This window comes from Phycodurus eques, chromosome 6 (assembly GCF_024500275.1).
Source record: "Phycodurus eques isolate BA_2022a chromosome 6, UOR_Pequ_1.1, whole genome shotgun sequence".
Classification (NCBI taxonomy): Eukaryota; Metazoa; Chordata; class Actinopteri; order Syngnathiformes; family Syngnathidae; genus Phycodurus; species Phycodurus eques.
In genome coordinates, this window is record NC_084530.1 from 22,144,627 (window position 1) to 22,164,684 (window position 20,058).

Here is a 20,058-nt window from a genome sequence, read left to right on the forward strand (position 1 = left end):
CTCAGTCAAAGTGTGTCTGTGGTCATCTCTTGGGGCGGGTGTTTTTTTTTTTTTTCCCTTTTCTTTTTGTTTTAGTCCGGTGACATGTTTTATATTTCAAAGGGGGAAAATCATTCACGTAATCTGACACAGTCTGAGCATGTTCATTTTTGGGGTGTATTTTCATTGGCATTCGTAAAACAGCCCTGCTCAACGACTGGAAAGAAAAAACAGACTTGAGATTTTGGAAAAGACGCTCATGACCCTTATAGGATATTTAGAGCAGGGGTCCTCAATATGTGAAGCTCGGGCCAAGGCAGACCGGGAACGATTGTTCAATTATTTTGAAAAACGCTTGAAATTGAACTCTTGAAATTGGATTGCATTGCAAAAGTCTCAAGAACTATGCCTGAAAAGACACGGGAAGTCCGCCATTTTGGCTCTGTCGTTTACTGCACATTTAAAAAAAACAAATAATTCAGCCCCCGAAGCTGGTTTCACTCTGTAAGATGATATTTGTTAGGCATGTCTATAATATTTAAACCCACAAACAATTCTCAAGAACCCATGGCCAGAAATACACAAGAAGTCTGCCATTTTAGTTTGAAGCACCTCTTTTAGGGTCCAGGGTTCGTTCAAAGCCGGGACATATAATAGAAATCTTTTTTGATCTATGAAATTTGAACCATTTATATTAGACAGATGGCGGACGAAGACCTTTAGTGAGCGCAGCATGGCAGCAAGGTCTGATGATTCGCAGCTCCACAAATGCTCATTTTATTTTTGTTCAAACATAAAAGTTGTATTAATCAAAAATACAATCAATCAGTTATATGTATTTTTTTCTCTTATTTGAGAGTTCGTTCCAACATATAGACGCTGATACAACTGCATGATATCACAAAATGTTTGCGCATTAATTATTATACATTGTTTCAGTTATTGTTTGTGACGTTAATCGCCCCACTGTTGACAAATGTGCGTCCCATCCGTGTACTTTGTCAAATATGAAAAAAAAAATAACGTGGGATTGCTGTGTCTTCTACCCCTCACCCCCTACCCCACCCCCACCCCAATCTGAATTTACATAAAGGTTGCTAAATTATTCATTAATTATCTCAGCAGCCCCTGTGGATGAGGGTGGCACACAAACTGGATGCTAATTGGCCCATCAATAATCCCGCGTGCTTTCTTGGGAAGGGGCCACTCGATCCCACCTCGGGAATCCGCTATCTGGCCCAAACCTTCTGCTCTTTCAAAAGGAACTCACCCAACCTGGCGCAGAATCAAATATTATCTTACTTTGTCAAACAATTCTTTAGGTTTCACAATAATTCTTTTTTTTTTTTTTTTTTTTTGGTTTTGTTTGTTACTTAGTGAACCATGACTTATTTTAAAAACTATGTTTTCACTTCAAATTGACTCACACTAAGAAGTCTGGTTTGTAGTTTGTTCCAGACTTAACCACATGCAACTCTGTGAACTGAATCAAACATTAGTCATTTATAACAAATAAACAATGATATTGTTTTTGGAATGCAAGTTAAAAACTTAAGATAAATAAATGCAGGATTTATCTTGTAACTTGGCAAAATGTGGTAATTTAATTAATTAGTAATGAATTTAATTAAGTAGAGGGGGAAAGCCACAACATTGTTTACTATTCAAATTAAATGTAAATATAAAGTGATTGTTTCAGAATAGGATTAAGTTAAAGTATTACAAAATATATAACCATTTTCAAAATATATATAAATAATTAGTAATTTTGCAAAATAATTTGGCATGTGATTGCCATTTTCTCCATGTAATTAAGGTAAAAAATACAATACAAATATATACATACAATATGTTTATAACTTAAAAACAGTTTGAATGTAGTTAAATTATTTTAAAACATAGTTAAACAGCAGTTGGTCACGACCCAAGCAAAAGACAACAATATGTCATTTATTTAATATTTTGAAACTTTAAAAAAAAATTAAGCATTTGTTTATACACTAGTGTGTGTTGCATAGTAAGTTAAAGTTTGCTTTTAATTACAAGTAGTTGGGTTAAGATTATTTCCCCAAAAAACAGATTTTTTTTTTAAAGAAAATTATTTTTCAGAAGTGTTCATTCCATTTAAATTTTCAATTTCATACTGTGCATTATTTTTTAGTCATAATTGAAATGTATCCGTTGTCTCACGAAATCCTACTCCACTCTCATGAGAACGGTCTTCTCATAAATTCCAGCGAACCAGTCGCATCGAATTCCAAAGGCTCGACCTCATTGTACTGCTACATCCTCTGACAGACGCCAAACAAGGACAATATTCCACAGATAGTCTCGTATGTACGCTGGCGGGAGGCCCCAGCATTACACTGACTCTTGAAATAGTGAACGTGAGTGATGTCCATGAGGGCAGGCCTTTAGTGGCGTCCACACAGTAACGCAGCGGCTCGTCTTTGTTTCCGTCCGCTGATTGACAGTAGAGTGTGCCGCGCATTAAATACCCATCAGCCCCTGCTTTGGCTTTTAGCAAGAAAAAAGGGGAGTGAAGGGCTGTCAAAGGTCAGTGCTGGCTGGAGCATAATGAATACAAACAAAGTCATTGAGATTTATACAACACCTTATGTTAAACCCGTCATTAAAAAACAACAACATACTTTTAGTTTGGAGAAGCACACATACAATACAAACATTATACGTAACAGTGAACTCCTATTCATCTCAAGGGATACGTTCCAACTTACCCGCTAATGTATATAGAGATACCATATACAAGTGTTTTTAGGTACCGTATTTTCACGACCAGAAGGCGCACTTAAGTCTTATTTTTCACCGAAAATCTCTAAATTCCAAAATCTGTAAATGTTGTTGTTGTGACTTTGATGAGCGCTCCGCTTGACTGACTGACGGAGCATTTCCTGCCGACACGCTGCTTATATAGAGGAAGGGCGGACGTGACTGAGGACAGCATGCGGACGTTAAAGGGGGAAGGGTGCGCGTGAAAGAGGACGCTAAAGGCACGCCCCCGGTAGGTATATAGTTCCAGTATGTGCATTGTACAAAACATCGGTTTGGCTGAGGACCCCCGAAAATGGCACCTACGAAGAGACGCGATATGGATTGTGGATGCCTGGGCTAAGGTATCTGCTTTGACTGCTGTCCGAGCTTTCGCGAAAGCCGGCATCATTGCTGAACAGCCCCCCGGCAACGAGACTGACTCCGACCAGTACGAGAGGGAACCTGGCATGTTTGGAGAACTTGCCCAGCTGTTCATTTCGGATTCAGAAGATGAGCACTTTGATGGATTTGTAGATGAGGATTGATCAAAAAAATAACGTGAGTACATTGTTAAATACGTCAATAAAGTACAACCGGACTCAGTTTTGCCTGCCTTTTTAAAAGACAGGCAAAACTGTACATGCAAGACTTAGCATGCATGCATGCATGCTACGGTATGTTTTAAGCTAGCGTATGTTTTACCATGCCTGCGCCCAATAATACGGTGCCCGCCTTATGTATGTGTTAAATACAGAAATGGACCCCGTAACTGAGACTGCACCTTTTAATACGCCTTATGGTCGTGAAAATACGGTAGTTTTAACCTGCCCACATTCTTTAAAGACATTTGAACTTATTAAAACACACTTTTTAAACATATTGGTATCGTACTATATATATATTGGTATCGTATCAAAAAAGTAAGAGCATAAAATCTATAGGAAATTCTGTGCGTATTGTAGTGTCTGTGTGCCTTTAAGAGGCGAGGGGTGACATGTAACGTCAGCGAGTGTGTGTGTCCGGGCGTAAGCTGTGACCGACAGCAGCACCTGCATGGGTGTACTCATTGTGTTTTAGTGTTTCCCATCATTCGGTAAACGACTATGGCGCTCCTTTTCCCACATGCGAGAGCATTACAGCAGTGCTTCTCAAAGTGTGGTGCGTGTACCACTAGTGGTACTTGAATGAAACAGTTCAGTTCAGATGTACTTAACTTTAAAGTTCAATAAATTTGCATTTATTTTTTAAGAACTGGTTGAGAGGATGACTGTGGCCAAGCCACAAGATTTGTATGAAAATGTACTGTATACCCACAGTGGTATTTCCTGAAGCGTGGGTTGTTGTTTCATGAGAATTGCTTTTACTGTGAAATTCCATGGAGTTGCCTTCCTGTCTGCAGTTGAATAAAGAACGCCCTTGGCCATGTGGTATGCATTATGAATGTATAAAAAAAAATTCAAAAATGTTAACTAAACTAAAAAAAATGGAATTCTGTAATTTTAAAATAATACTTTTCTGGGGTTAACTTTTTTTTTTTTTTTTTTTCCCCCCCCCCCCCAAACATTGCCATGTCCTATTAAGACTTCTTTCACTGGAAGAACACAAACAACAGCAATAAAAATCCTGACGTAATTCGGTCATTACATAGAGAACATTACAAAACAAAAACCAATTCTGTTTTAACCAAAATAAAAAAAAATTCTGCTCAAATTCAGTTAATAGGGTAAAGGTCAGGGGATGATGGTGGCTACGCCATTAGTTTTTCTCTCTTTTACACCCACAGCAGCCCGAACGTTAATATTTTCTGCAGCATGGGTTGGTGCATTGTAAAAGATGATATATATATATATATATTTATTTATTTATTTTTTAAACGGCGGAATGCAGTGTAGCTGGGTTCCCCTTTTGAAGTCGAGTAGCCCTACACCATATGGTATGCATTTTAAATATATTAAAAATGTCAAAAAAGTGACTAAAGTTGTAAAATGTGATACTGGAATTTGAAAAAAAAGACGCTAACTTTCTGGGGTTACGTTTTTAGAATTTTGAATCATTTCCATGTCCGATTAATGATTATTTTACGGGAAGAACATTACAAAAAAAATCTGACATATTTCGGTCATTACTTTAAGATCATTTAAAAAAATCAACATGCAGTTTTGACCCCAAAATATATTGGCGGCTCAAGTTCTGTTCACAGCGGAACTCAATAGGGTTGAGGTATGGTGATATGAGCAGCTTCTATAACTGATATATTCCCAATTTTGAAAAAGATACTAAAGTATGAATAGTCACGCTATGATTTAAAAAAATATATATATACTGTAAAGTTGTTTTCTTGAAGCATTTCAATGTTGTTTTATGGATGAGTTCTCTATAAGAACATCAAGGACATTTCCTTTAAACTAGTTCTTGAAAGCAATAAAAATTACACAATTAAAAAACAGATATGTGCTTGAGTTGCACTCTCCTGTTTTCTCCCCGCAGTTTCTTATGTGATTGCAAGCAAGTAATTAAGAGATTGGGGACGAATTAGCGGCAGAATGAGCTGTCAGAAAGTCACATTTAAGTGAGTGATGCGCTGCGGCTCTGCCGTAAAAATTTAAATGATATAAATTGCCGTTTAAGTGCAGCGCCGGCTAATGTTTTGCCGCAAATTAATGTGACACAAGGCAGCAATGACAATCAAGGGCTGTCTCATTCTAATTTGGTCGTGCTTAGAAGGGCTTTTGTAGCACCGACAGCTTTACACAAATTAACACAATTGCCTTCTTTTTTACGAGGCCCGCCATAAATGTTTTTTCCCCTCCTTGACTAGCTAATGAGGAGGGAACGCGGCAAGCGTCTCTGTGTTTCGAAGCGCACTCGGTAGAGCAAGAGAACAAAGACTCCTCTCAATGTCTCCCTAATGAACGACAAGAGTTCCTTTAATGGCTGATGCTCCCCGTATGATCAGATATGGATGTGTCGTGCTTTTTGCTCGTTAGAGAAATCATTGGCAGGTTGCGTGGCAGGAACGGCTCGCTCGCGTTCTCCGAGGACTTGCGACATTTAAGGAATTACTGCTTCTCGCTAATGACATGATGAACATGTTTAGGGACGATGGTGTACATCTGTCGTGTCATCATCATCAAGTTGTTGCAATATGACAAAAGCCATGTACAGTGAAACCCTGTTTATCGTGGGGTATAAGAAAGGTGTTTTATGTAGTTTTACCCCTCACACATGCTTTGAATACATTTAAACCTATTAAAACTCACCTTTTAAAGTATTCTTTCGCTGTCTTCTCAATTACACCAAGAAATTGGAGACGATCATAAAACGTCACTTTGAGGAAACGAAAAGAAGACTCCCTCACTTGCACAGTTCTCCAAATAAGAGGTCAAGGGTGCTTTCTTCAATCTGTTTATTTGTCACACACAGTTGAAGTTTACTGTCAAACTGACACATAAAACAAAAGACAATAAAAAATTATATACATATTTAAATCCAAAATGTTCAACCAAACCGTATAATTGCATCTGATGCCAGTCTGCTAGCTTAATGCTAACATTTCATGCAAAACGCCATAGACAGGTTTGCTTCAAGCTGTTTGTCACTCCCAGCTGAAGTTTAAAGACACATAAAACAAAAGAGAATTCAACATTTTATGCATATTTAAGTGCAAAAATGTTCAACCACACCATGTAATTGCGGCTGACACCAGTCTGCTACCTTAATGCTAACATATAATGCAAAACGCCATAGACAGGCTAACGGAAATTATCATAGCTGTTATGGTAATTATATAACTTAAAGCAACTGGTATGGTACATAAACTCAGTGCAGCAACACATTCAAACAGCATACAATATCACTCACAGGCAGAATATTTGCTTCTGGGAACAATGACTATTATGGCAGCTTAGTATGAGCGCTTCTCTGTTCTTGCCCTGGATTACACTGCATCTACTGTACAACCAGTGGCGCTCAGCACTGAGCTCCACTGAAGGTGCGCAACTCTTAAATTCAGATTTGCCTGTATACTATAAAAACCCCATGCGAAGGATCACTTTAAAAATCCACGACATGGTGCGGGCACGAAAGGGGTGCACTGTAAAATGGAATTTTCATTTGTTTGTTGATGTTTTATAGCAGTGAATGAGCCAAGCATGTTGCCTTGCAGGCTCTGGAGAGCGAGTTTGTGTCCTGCCAGCTCCACCAGTGGATCGACCTGATCTTCGGCTACAAGCAGCAGGGGCCCGAGGCCACCAGAGCCCTCAACGTCTTCTACTATCTCACCTACGAAGGCGCCGTCAACCTCAGCTCCATCAGCGACCCCGTGCTCAGAGAGGTGAGACGCATAATTCTATCCAACGGAACCATATTTGATAACATTATCTCGTTGGCCAGTGAAAAACGTATACCTGAATGTAAATCTTGGGGTGACTTCTATTCTTTTTTTTCCTTTCTTTTTTCTTTACATCTGAAAAAGAAAAATCTATTCATGTATCAGATGCAAAGAAAAATGTCAACTTATGTAAAATGACAAACATATAATTTAATAAAATATATTTGATAAATAATCATTGTAACATTTTCAGATAAAATATTGTAATTCTACAAATATATTGATTAAATATTTTGCAATTTAAAGTAATTAAAAAGTAGACAAATAATGACTAACAACTATATGTTATGGCTATAATTTAGAATTTTTGAATTTCACTAAAATTCATAATTATTGGACGCATTTACTTTTTCTGAGTAGAAATTGTTTTTTTTAAAGATCTTTTCATTTAATTACAGTAAAATGCCACGATGAAATAAATGTATTTCATATCATGATGTAGTTCCACATTTAGGCCCTCTTGAAAGTGCTTTGCTTTCATCATTATTATTATTATTATTGTTATTCTTAGTCCAAATAAATCCCCATTTGGAGGACTTAGTCATACTCAAAAACGGACCAAATTTTGCAGGTCTGTTTAAAATTGGACTGTGACAAACATGAAACTCAAGTCAACTCCACTAGGTCAGAACTTGAGCAAACATCCATCTATCATCCACAGCCATCTAAGTAACCAATATGGTTCCTTGCCTGATAAAGTCTTAAGTTACATTACATTGAAGAGCATGCTGCGTCGGCGGAAAGCACACATTCACATTAGGGCAAATGGATGTATAATGTGATTATTATAAAAGCATGTGTCCTTTTGCTGTGTCTGTACTTCACGGAGATGCAGTTAGTTGCGTTGCTAAATCGGTTGCATGCATGAACAATGCGTTGTGCGGATATTGCTGAGCAAAGCACTCCACTAGCGACTCTTCCACTCGGACGGCTTCGAGCCTCCGCCTTGGCGTTCATTCATTATTCATGGCCCGCGTTCTGAACACATAAGCCCGAAAGCGACGCACACCAAACGCTGCAGAGAAAAACACTGACCGACAAATAACTTCCCGACAAGTTCACCAATCCGATGTGAAGTCAAAAGGCGGCGAGCCAGCAGCGAACTTGTTGGCCGCATTTCCGTCAGCACTTTTTTCGTTTTTTTGCCCAGATCATATTGTAATCATTATCAGCCCATCACTCACTTAAAAAAAAAAAAAAAAAAAAAGGTATACATGGTTTCACTTCAAGGATACGGTCCAAGGTTAGGGTTTTATTTGGATCACGGTCAAATTTTGTGTTTCTAACTTGAGCTATTAGCATGGACCAAAAATGTTATCTTTTGCTTTAATTTTGATGAAGTTCTGAAATGTTTTCTCATTGATTGAAAATCATTCAAGAGACAGTTAATGGTTACATTTTAAGATGGCATTATAGAAGACATTTTTTTTTTTTTGTTGAAAAAACAACCTGAAAACAGGTTTGCAGAGACTCTGTGTATGCTGCAGGTTGCAGACTTGATAGTTTGAAGCTGAACTTGCTAAAATGTTCAAACTATCAAGTCAGCAACCGCAACATACACAGGTAGTCTGCTAACAACTGGTTAGTCTCTCAGTTGAGGCGTATCACTTTCACTATCACCACTGTACTACTTTCTTCTTTAGACAGAGCTTTGATGACAACTTGTGGCCTCTCAGGGTGTTACAGAAAGAGCAAAAATACTGCAAATGTATGAATCTTTCAGCAAATAGCTGGGAATAGGTTCCACAGAAAAAAGTGAAAATGTGAAAATATGTGAACAAATTATGCTTATCAAGACCGTTTACATCTTGTCCATCCCAAAAGGAGGGTTCAATGAACTGTATGGGACTGGGGGGTATATTTTGGTCATCTACACTCAAGCGTTTCTAATTGTAATAAAGCGGCAATAAGAATTCAAGCGACGGTCTTTTGATGGAGATGAGTTGCGGATTTACAAGGAGACTGTTCGTCTTCAGATGCCCTTCATGCTCAGTGACTGCAGCCTCACGGGCACCAGGGGTGGATCTTTGATTTATCACCTCATTCACCCTAATTCCCATCCAGATGTGCTTTGGCCTTATAGCTGCGCGCACACACACACACACACACACACACACACACGCATGCAAATTTGCACACACACGTGCACAGTCCAAGCCCATTACCCACTCCTTTGGTTTATACACACTTCCCAGTAATGGATCACTGCTTCTTCATTATTTTTGCGGATCATAAATACATGCATGCGCGTTTGAGGTACGGTCAAGCACTTTTGGATAACCACGTGTCTGGTTGTCTTTTGTTTTTTTTTGTTCCCCCCCCCCCTTCCCAAATATAGTTTTGGTTTATAAATTGTGGTCAGTAGTGATGTAACAGTATGCCAAAAATTACAGGTCGGTACATATCTTGATTTTAAAGTCACAGTTCGGTTCACATTGGGTAACAGTAAGGGAACAAAATGCAGAACACAAGAAATGCATTTACAGTATTCATTCATTTTCCGTACCGCTTATCCTCACTGGGGTAGCAGGTGTTGTGGAGCCTATTTAATGACATTTAAAATTAAATGTGAAGAAACAGCGAGCTGAAAATTCTCCACTTGTAAAGATTCTCAAATAAAGAAAATAATGTACAGAGGAACCTCAATTTACATTGGCGTTCCTTTCCGATGATGGCGATGTACCCGGATTTCGTCAGAGCACACCGTAGGCTATCACTATCATATTTGTTCATTTTTGTTCATTTATAATAATTTGTTAATGTATTTATTGTAAAAATGATTAAAATAAGCATGTATATATACATTTTTATTTTAGTTTATCTTATTTAGTAATTTGTTACATATTTCATTATTGATACAATAAACTATTACCATTAACAGACATGTATCTTGTTTATATTGTATTATATGTTAAGTAACTGGTAATTATAACTACATTTCTTATGATTAATAGTTACAAATAGAATCAACGACCTAGTTCATGATTCAAATGAGATCTTCTACCTTTTCTGGATACATTTGAACTTATTTTTAACATCATGTTAAATAATGACCTGGCCTATCTGTCCATTTTAGCATTAAAATGCAATCCCACCCTGGTCCAGGACGTCTCCGCGAGTGGAATCTGTGAGCCTTCACGTCTCATGTCTCGCCCTCAGTCTGAGCGCCTTAATTAGTTAAATAAACCCATGTCGTGCCGTCCCGGCCGGCCGAGCCTTCCGCTTTTAAGCCCGACCCTGTGGGTACAGCGGGTGGAAGTGGAGTCGTGGGGTCCTGTGCCTCGTCACGGACCCCCGGGAGGTGTCTGGGTGCTTTGAGACAACAAAGGGCGTGTCCCCAGAGTCGGCCATTACCGAACGACAAGCTAGTTCTGAGTGGAACCTGCGGTTTCTGCCGGAGGCTGTTCTTTGTCAAGGCAGCGAGACGCACGTTTGTGTTGTGTTCTTGTTTGGTAGGAAGAAGTAGTTGACCGGGGAAGTGGCTTGTGTGTTCCTGGTTGCTTGGTTTGGTTTGGCTATGTTGTCGGGCAGCTGCGAAGTCCCATCTGGCCCGATCCAAACACTCGGTCAAGGACGTTTGTTGATGATGCCTTGCATTGCATAAGCTTATAAAAAAAGACAGATCTTAACCAAAACTTCCCAGCAAATTTATTTGATGAGGGACAGAAATGCTTTTAAAATGGTTTCTGAGTCACAGTCCTTTTTATTACACATGCTATTTTTTCATTATTAATCAATCATTACACAGTGGATTTAAAAAGTCTAAACACGCCTGTTCAAATCTCTCTTCATCATTAGATCAAAGATGTTGCAATCACAGCGTGCATGACGTCATGACGATAATGCAGTTGCACAAGTGTGCACACCCTCTTATAACTGGAGATGGGGCTGTGTTCAGATAAAATTAACCGATAACATTCAAACTCATGAACTGAGTCGTCACACACCTGCCACCATGTAAAGTGTCTCTGATTAACCCCAAATAAAGTTCAGATGTTCTAATTTTTTTACATCACCAAAACCTAGCATTTGAACAGAGGTGTCCATCGTACATGCTTAGGATGTCAATTGAGTACCTAATCTTACGCAATAGTCCCACCCCCCGCCCCCCAAGAAAAGTTTATGCCAAACTTGACCAAATTCAAATGTCCTCAAAATAATGGTTGAAGAATCAGATTTAGGCGGCAGGGTGGACGACTGGTTAGAGCGTCAGCCTCACAGTTCTGAGGACCAAGGTTCGATCCCCGGTCCCGCCTGCGTGGTTTTTCTCCGGGCACTCCGGTTTCCTCCCACATCCCAAAAACATGCATGAATTGGAGACTCTAAATTGCCCTTTGGTGTGAATGTGAGTGTGAATGGTTGTTTGTTTGTATGTGCCCTGCGATTGGCTGGCAACCAGTTCAGGGTGTACCCCACCTCCTGCCCGATGATAGCTGGGATAGGCTCCAGCACGCCCGCGGCTCTAGTGAGGAGAAAATGGATGGATGGATGAATCAGATTTGTCTTCATTTTAATAATTTTTATTTGACCACATACACACACACTTATACACTTGTGTGTTTAAAAATGTATGGACATAAACGGACAGGATCGTGTGTGTTTTCCATCTCTCGGGGAGTTTGGAATATCTCAGCACAGATTAGGGAATGTTGCCGAGACCGCTGCAGAAGCATGATTACATCCTGTCGTGCCTCTACTATAAGTGTGTGTGTGTGTGTGTGTGTGTGTGTGCGTGCGTGTGCGTGTGTGTGCGTGCGTGCACGCAGATGCATTAATGCACATCTGTGTTGCCTCTGACCAAATAAAGAGAAACACACACCCGACGTCGCCTTCTCACGGCCGTGCAGGGCTTCCCCCTCTTTCGCTTATGATTACGGGAAAATCCTGCAACTTCTCACAACACAGAGCCTCGTCGGGATTGCACACAGTTGGCGTAATTCAGCAGGGTTAAAAGGGAATGAAGAAAATCCCACTGGTTGTTTATTTAGTCTGTGGGTAGTTTATAGTTAATCTCACTGTTTGATGAAGTCATATTTTTGGGGAGTATGGCAGGCCATGTCCCAAGATGTTATTGTAAGGCTACATCTTTCTTTTTAATACATTTTTTGGTATGTAAAATATAGCAACATAAGAAATTTGCAGGCGGTCCAGTGAAAGTCAAAGCAAAGGTGGCGCTATATCAGGGTTATTCACTTTTGCTTTGGTATAATTTTGTAACAATAATAGCAAATTGAGTAAATCGTTGAATATTTATAGTGATTATTAAATGTAATTACCCCCGAAGATCATACCTTTTTATTTAGTCATTTTTAAATTATTTATCATTTATTTATTTCTCTTAAAATTTTTAATGAAAGAAAATGTGTTTGGACTAAATTCTGCTATTTCTTCTCTCTTTTGTTTTTAGTGAATTCATAATTATAAATGCAGTCTAAGAATAATGGCAAAGTGAGTAAATGAAAATATACATTATGAATTTTAAGTGATGTTGAAGTTGAATAACTAAAGTATACCATAAGGTTCTTTTATCTTTATTATAATTATTATTATTACTATTATATTTTAGTTATTTGTGTAGTTATTTCAATTTACTTGCATTGATTTTTTTACTTTGATTTCTTTCCTTTTTAAATCAATAAAATAAAATTGGAATTCAAATTTAAAATAAATAAAACTTTTTTAAATTAGAAGATGAAAACAATCACACATTAAGATAAAATTTATTTCAACTTGTAATATTTGTAAAATATTTTTTCTTTTTAAACAGTGAAATAAAAATAAACTGAAATTGTAATCAAATCAAAACTGTATTTATTATTAAAAATAATTCAGTTAAACTTAAACTGATTTGATTCATTGATTGACTATTTTACCTTTTTGAACAATTCAGTACATATTACATGAAAGTATATTACATTATATATAAAAGAAGAAAATTAAATCGTGTCATATGAAAACATAAAAAGGAAACCAGCCAATAAATAAAATTAAAGGAGCAGGACTTTTCGGTGGTACATGAAAAAATTAAAGTCTGATTTTGGATATATTCCAAAAAATGAATTCAAAATAAGCATCTTTGTCGACATCTATATGTATTTATTATCACTTTAATTACCCAACCCCCCCCCCCCCTCTGTGTTATTGGCATGGATTAGCATAAATCGGTCATGTTTGACATGCGGCTCCATCTTGTCAAGTGGCAGCGTAAATCAAGCGATGACGTCTGCGGTGGGGGGGGGTGGCATGGCCTCTGAGGGCATCTCCGCCATTTAAATGTATAGAATATAGAAAAGCCTCATCAGACATGGGCCAGCGCCCCTAAAAGAGATTGGCCTTGCCGACGGGCCCCCTCAACTCCATACCGTATAATCACCTGCATATAAGACGGGGCGCGCTGACCTATAGTGGAGGCCTCGTAAACGTCGCAGTAATGAAGACAGGTTGAGTGGCTCTGAGGAGTCGCTTTCACGCATAAGCTTACGCTCCCGTTCCGTTCGACTCTCAGGAGCACCAATAATGCTACTTGGTCAATTTGACCCGCATGTTTGTTGAATGTTAAAACAGGGGTTCACAAATGTTTTTGGGTGCTGGGGTCAGGCATTTTTCCAGGCAACCCCTCATAATATTAATGACAATTAAACATATCGTTAACTACCATGCGTACCCCTAAATACCATGCAGCAAAACCCAGTTTATATGAAAATCCACGATACAGAGAGACCAAACATTTTTTATAGTTTTACCCCTCCCACCAGCTTAAAACACATTTAAACTTTACAATTTTTTAAATATTGCTTTGAGCCTGTCCTCACACTCCTGTCAATAAATGATCGATTGTCCTATAACATAACTTTGAGGAAACAAAGAGGCTTAGCGTGCTTGCTTCAAGCTGTTTGTCAATCGCAGTTGAAGTTTACTGTTAAAGTGACACATAAAACCAAAGAGAATAAAAAATATATTTAAACACCAAAGTGCTGCTCGTTTTGTTAGCCTGTCTGTGGCATTTTCTATTGTGTGGTAGCATTAAGGTAGGGGACTTTCAAAAGGCAAGGTTATTGTTGGTTTGGTTAAATTCACAATGTGTAATTCTCTTTGTTTTATGTTCTCCCTTCAACTGGGGGTGGCGAGAAGCAGCACAAAAAAAATCAACTGCGCGATGGCTCTTATCGTGAAAAACTCATGTAAGTTGGGTCGCTTGTAAGTCAATGTATCACTGTATTCTGTTGGCCTTATTTCCTATTCTTTTTTTAATGAAAAATACTAATAATATAATATATAATAATAATATAGTGAGGATAAGAGGTACGGACACTGGACAACAACAAATAAACATTTACAAATACATTTAAATGGTATTTTTTTCAATGGTTAAACATAGAGTGGGTGACATTGACTGATTAAAATGTTTGTAAGAAATGCACACAACATGAAGCGTTAACTATTAAAAATAAATAATTAAATCAATAATTTTATTTAATTTTTTTTTTTTTTAAATGGTCATTTTTACTTGCAACAAAACAGAAGGGACGATTAAAAATGCTTAAGCAGAGGAGAAGGCAGCCTTTGTGACCTCGACTGATGCACTGCTGTCCTCTCACTTAGCACGCCGTCCGGGATGGAAAATGTTAGCGTTCTCCTCGCTGAATGGATGTTACAGTCATAGCGTGCCGCGTTGCAAATGTTTTCCCACAGTTCTACAGGGGCTGACGAGGCGCTCTGAAGGATCTCTTTCAGTACGCTCGCGCTCATGCGTGGCTTAATGTAAACAGAATAAAGCAAACACACGTTTTTGCCTCCACACAAACCCCACAGACAATCGTGTAAACAATCGGGCGCTGTCTCGCACAATGAAGGCAACCACTGATGTAATGTGACATGTTAAAGCGTAGTAATAAGAACGTCATAGTGACGTGCTAAGCTAGCGTAGCGCCGCGCATCTTCACTTTGTGCTTCGTCTCACTCAGTAGCGACCCCTGGAAATAAAAAAAATAAGAAATAGCCCACCACGGCACTTTCACAGATTGACATGAAACTTGGTGAACATGTCTATTATAACAGCATGCACGAAAAGGTTTTGAGGACCCATGCCTGAAATTAAACACTCATGTAATCTAATGTAATATATAAATATGTAACTACAGGTACATCTCAATAAATTAGTAAAGGGTAGAAATGTCCATTTATTTCAGTACTCATCGATTATTTACTGTAGATTCATTAAAACACTTATAGAAAAATACTTTTCAGGGGCAAAACACCTCCCAATTTCTACATTGAAATTTTTTATTGTTTCTTGATTGCTTGTTGTGTAATATTGTAGTTTATAAAGATGGTGAATTTGGGGTTTTTTTTTTTTTTTTTTTTTTTTGCTGTAAACTGCCACATATTTTTGGGATTACATATATGGGATACATATTTTAAAGCTGTATGAACCTCACCAGACTCCTATTAACCTCTACCATCCTCAGATAAACACTTTCTATGCTAAAACATATTTTCAACTACTAAGCATACAGTAATGCACAGTAGTCCTTATAATGTGTTTTAATGATTTTTTTTTAAATTTTTTTAAATTTATTTTGCTTTCAGCGAGAACTGTTTATTTTACGGGCGGCACGGTGGACGACTGGTTAGAGCGTCAGCCTCACAGTTCTGAGGACCGGGATTGAATCCCCGCCCCCGCCTGTGTGGAGTTTGCATGTTCTTCCCGTGCCTGCGTGGGTTTTCTCCGGGCACTCCGGTTTCCTCCCACATCCCAAAAACATGCATTAATTGGAGACTCTAAATTGCCCGTAGGTGTGACTGTGAGTGCGAATGGTTGTTTGTTTGTATGTGTCCTGCGATTGGCTGGCAACCAGTTCAGGGTGTACCCCGCCTCCTGCCCGATGATAGCCGGGATAGGCTCCAGCACGCCCGCGACCCTGGTGAGGAGAAGCGGTTCAGAAAATGGATGGATGGATGGATGTTTATTTTACCACAAAGTAAATTACAGCATGAACTTCAAATTCCACGGTATGGTGAATTCTGCATGATGTGGTGAACCGTGATATAGTGAGGCAACACTATACTTATTCATTTGTTTTTATTTTATTTGTATTTGCTTTTATTTTGCTTTGTTTTTATTGTGCTCAGTCTGCAGCCAGGTCGGCACTGCAAATGAGAATCTGTTGTCACTTGCCTTACTAATAATAAAGGTTAAATAAAGAATTGAATAAAGTTTGGTTTAAAGATGCCATTTTTGGGGCGAATTCCAAGGCTGGTACTTAGGCGAACTCCTCCTAGGGAATTTTCCCAAATGAGCCCCAGTCGGAATGGCCAATGCAAAATCGTGACGCTTTCTTGCCTAGAAATCTTATATGGGTGTCGGATGGGGTTAAACTTTTGTAATTTTCACCATGAAAAAGCGTCCTGAAAATGTAGGAAAAAAATATGTAGGACCCAACACCAGTTTCACCCATCAACATGAAGTTAGGTGGACATTTCTATCATAACAAGCCGCTTGAACAAGTCTTACCGATGCCTGAAATTGAGCAGAGTCAGCCATTTTGGTTTGAAGCAGCCATTTTAGATTTAATTCAAGGGCTCATCCTTTGAACTCCGACTGGGGAATTTGCCCAAATGCCACCCAATCAGAAGACAGATGGGCTACCCTACGTTTTTTTGCCTATGCAATCAGATGCGGGCAAAGTATGGTGTCGAACTTATTTTTGAGAATTCACCATTAAAAAGTGGCCTGGAAATTTTTCAATAAAAATTCGCCCTTGAAACACGTTTCATTGATCAACCTGAAATATGGTGGGCATGTCTATCAGAACAAGACGCACGAAATTGCTGTAAATTGAATAGAAACTCGACCATGTTGAATGTTGTTGTGCTGTTTGAAGTTAACATCTTTAAAAAATAAATAAAAAAATTTTTTTTCTCCATTTGAAGACTTACTTTTATGAAGAGACGTTCTAAAATTGTTCTAAAAAATTGACCCGCTGACTTGGAATCGAGACAAAATGAATTGTAGTAATGAAAGAAAATTTAGAATTGAGTAATATCTATTTGATGTTTTCGCCCACTTTGATCGACCCTCAAAGTCACTTTTGAGTTGCCTTGTTGAGGAAATGTGCTTTTAACATCAACGTGCTTTCAAGTCAACACGGCAACCAGGCTGGTGTTTCTCATGCAAACGAGCAGACGTAGCCCTGGAAGCATGAGCTCACTCTCGTGGAGCTCCGGCCAAGCGGGACTCCGGCGAGTCAGCCGACACGCACAAAGTGTCACTCCCACGCGGGCCAAAAACGGCGACAGCGCCGTCATCGTTTTGGACCATGCAGAAACTTTGATGCGGCTCGTTTTGGTGTCACCTCGCTCTTATCGCCCTCGCGTATAATTGGCTTAGACCTCGCTGTGTGCTGTCGCCTCGCATTTATTTAAGGCTCACGTTTGAAAAGAATTTGATTGTTTTATTGTTTCAATTGCGTCAAGCGTTCATGGTTCCAGTATCGCATTTGTGGTCAATCTGCTGCCAAACCGACCGCACTGTATATTGATGCAATAGCTGTTTTTCATATATTTATAATTTTCTTAACGCTTTTTGTAAGACGTCCAATACTTTCACATGTAATTTTTTTATAAAGCCGTTTTATTTGAGCAATACTGTGATATTAATTGAACATTATTTAATTTGTATTCATTTTTAAAAATGTCCATACAACTTTTATATGGCAATTTTTTCTAATATTTGGGGTTATACTAAATAATTTTTATCAGCGCTCATATGAGCCATATGCAAAAGTACTTAAGATTACCATTTTTTATACTTTTCATTTTTTATTATCATCACTTTTTGGAAGTTTACTATAACATGTAAATGTTTTATTGTTGTAATAGATTAGTATACAATACATAAGTATGGGCTTTAAAAATATAGAGCAACATTTGGACATGGACATTAATTTGCAATAATAGATTTTAAATATGCTTTTTTTCATTGCACGTTTATGTAAATAAAAGCCTACACATTTTCCTGAACGTTTTCATGTGATAAATATCAATGTAAAATACTTTTACATTTTTATATAGCACATTTGTTTTGTATGACCAACATGTCAGAACACCTACAAATGGTATTTATAATATTGTATACTTTTTGAAAGTAAAGTATAAAATACATTTTTATTTTTATACTTGTTACATGGCCAATAGACCTATGTATTTTAAGATATTTTTTTAGTATATTAACATTGACAATGTAGTACACTTTTTAAAAATGTTTATAATCTTTCTTGAATTTTTACATGAACATGGTTGACATTTAACATTGTTTTCATCAAAATGTGCCTTTTACACTAAAAATATTTCTATATATTGAACATTATTCCCTCACAACATTTTTACATAATCCGCAGCATGCGGAACGTCATGTGACCAAACCGAGCAAACAGGTTGGCTGCCTTCCTGTGTATGCTACGCTAACAAACATGAGTACGGTTTGATGACATCATTGTTTGAAGCCCAAAATTTTGTTGTCTTTTGGTGGATGGTGTCTTCGGATAAAAGTTAAATACGGGTATCGTTTATTTGTACAAATATGATGTATCTAAACATGAAGGAAACCTAAACATTGAATATTGTCATCTTTGGTGGCTCTGTGGTGACATCTTGTGTTAAAATAAAAAAAAAAAAGACATTGTAGACGTTTAAAGTTCCTGTTTAAGCATATTCATTATTAAATAATAACCTTTTTCTTTAACAAATATGTTCTTTATATTTTTCTGTTTCTTTTGTGAGTTTGGACTACTTTTAAAGGTATTTTCATTGTTGAATACGTCATGTTGCAGCCCTGTTCATCCTAGTGCTCGTGCCATGGTGTGCTGTAGTCCTCCCGACGGTGAGCGGTGTGATAATGTCCAGAGGCCGCTCGGCCGGCGTCGACTCTGACATTTATGGTCCTATACCTCTTCATTAACACCACCTAACCAGCCTGCACGCCGCCGCCCTCTTATTCCCCGTGTGTACGATGAATTGGTGTGTGTGTGTGTGTGTGTGTGTGTGTGTGTGTCAAGGGAGTGAGAAAGTGTGTTCATATATGAGCGAGGGTGTGCATTTATCCACGCGGGAACTGATATGAAGCACTATAAATATATTTTTTTAGAGAATGACTGTATAGGTTTCCTGTGTCTTTCCAGGCTGTCGAATCTCAAATCCAAAGCTTCGGGCAGACCCCCTGCCAGCTACTCATCGAGCCACACACACCCCGAAGCTCGGCCATGCAAGTGGTAAGTGCTTCTATACAGTTTTTAAAGTTTTGTTCGATCAAATATAAATCAATAAATATATATTCTTTTATTTTTGTTAATGGCTACACTGTATTTATAGCTCTTCAAATCTTTATTCTTCCTTTCTGGGCCTCAACGTGCCTGAAAACTGAGCAATTTTTGCAAGCGTGTGTATTCTGTTTGTAATGTATGTATTTTAGTGGTGGCCCAAAACTCACTGAAAAGCACCCCCTGGAAAGTAAAAAAAAAAAAAAAAAAGATTAGCCACCAACAACAGTTTCCCTGATTGACGTGAAATTTGGTGGACATGTCTATCATAACAGGACACATGGAAAAAGTCTCAAGCACCCATTCGAGAAATTGATTGATTAAAATCAATGTGCATTCTGTGTGTAATTTATGTATTTTAGGGGTGCCCCACAACTCACAGAGAAGCATCCCCTGAAAAGTAAAAAAAAAAAATTAGCCTCCAACAACAGTTTCCCCGATTGACGTGAAATTTGGTGGATGCGTCTATCATAACAGGACACATGAAAAAGTCTCAAACACCCATGCGAGAAATTGATTGATTCATTCATTAAAATGTGGGAAAACATCCTCAGATGCCAGGTAGGTCAAAATGATGATAAAGTGGACATACATGTTTTT

General features: G+C 38.2%; 1 protein-coding gene across 1 annotated transcript in view; it reads left to right on the forward strand.

Annotated features, from left to right (window-relative positions):
* Positions 1-20,058, forward strand: part of lrba (LPS-responsive vesicle trafficking, beach and anchor containing) — a 272,786-nt gene that overhangs the window by 222,519 nt on the left and 30,209 nt on the right. The window contains 2 exon segments of the mRNA XM_061678832.1: positions 6,917-7,084; positions 19,321-19,410. Of these exon segments, the coding sequence (XP_061534816.1) occupies positions 6,917-7,084; positions 19,321-19,410 (258 nt within the window).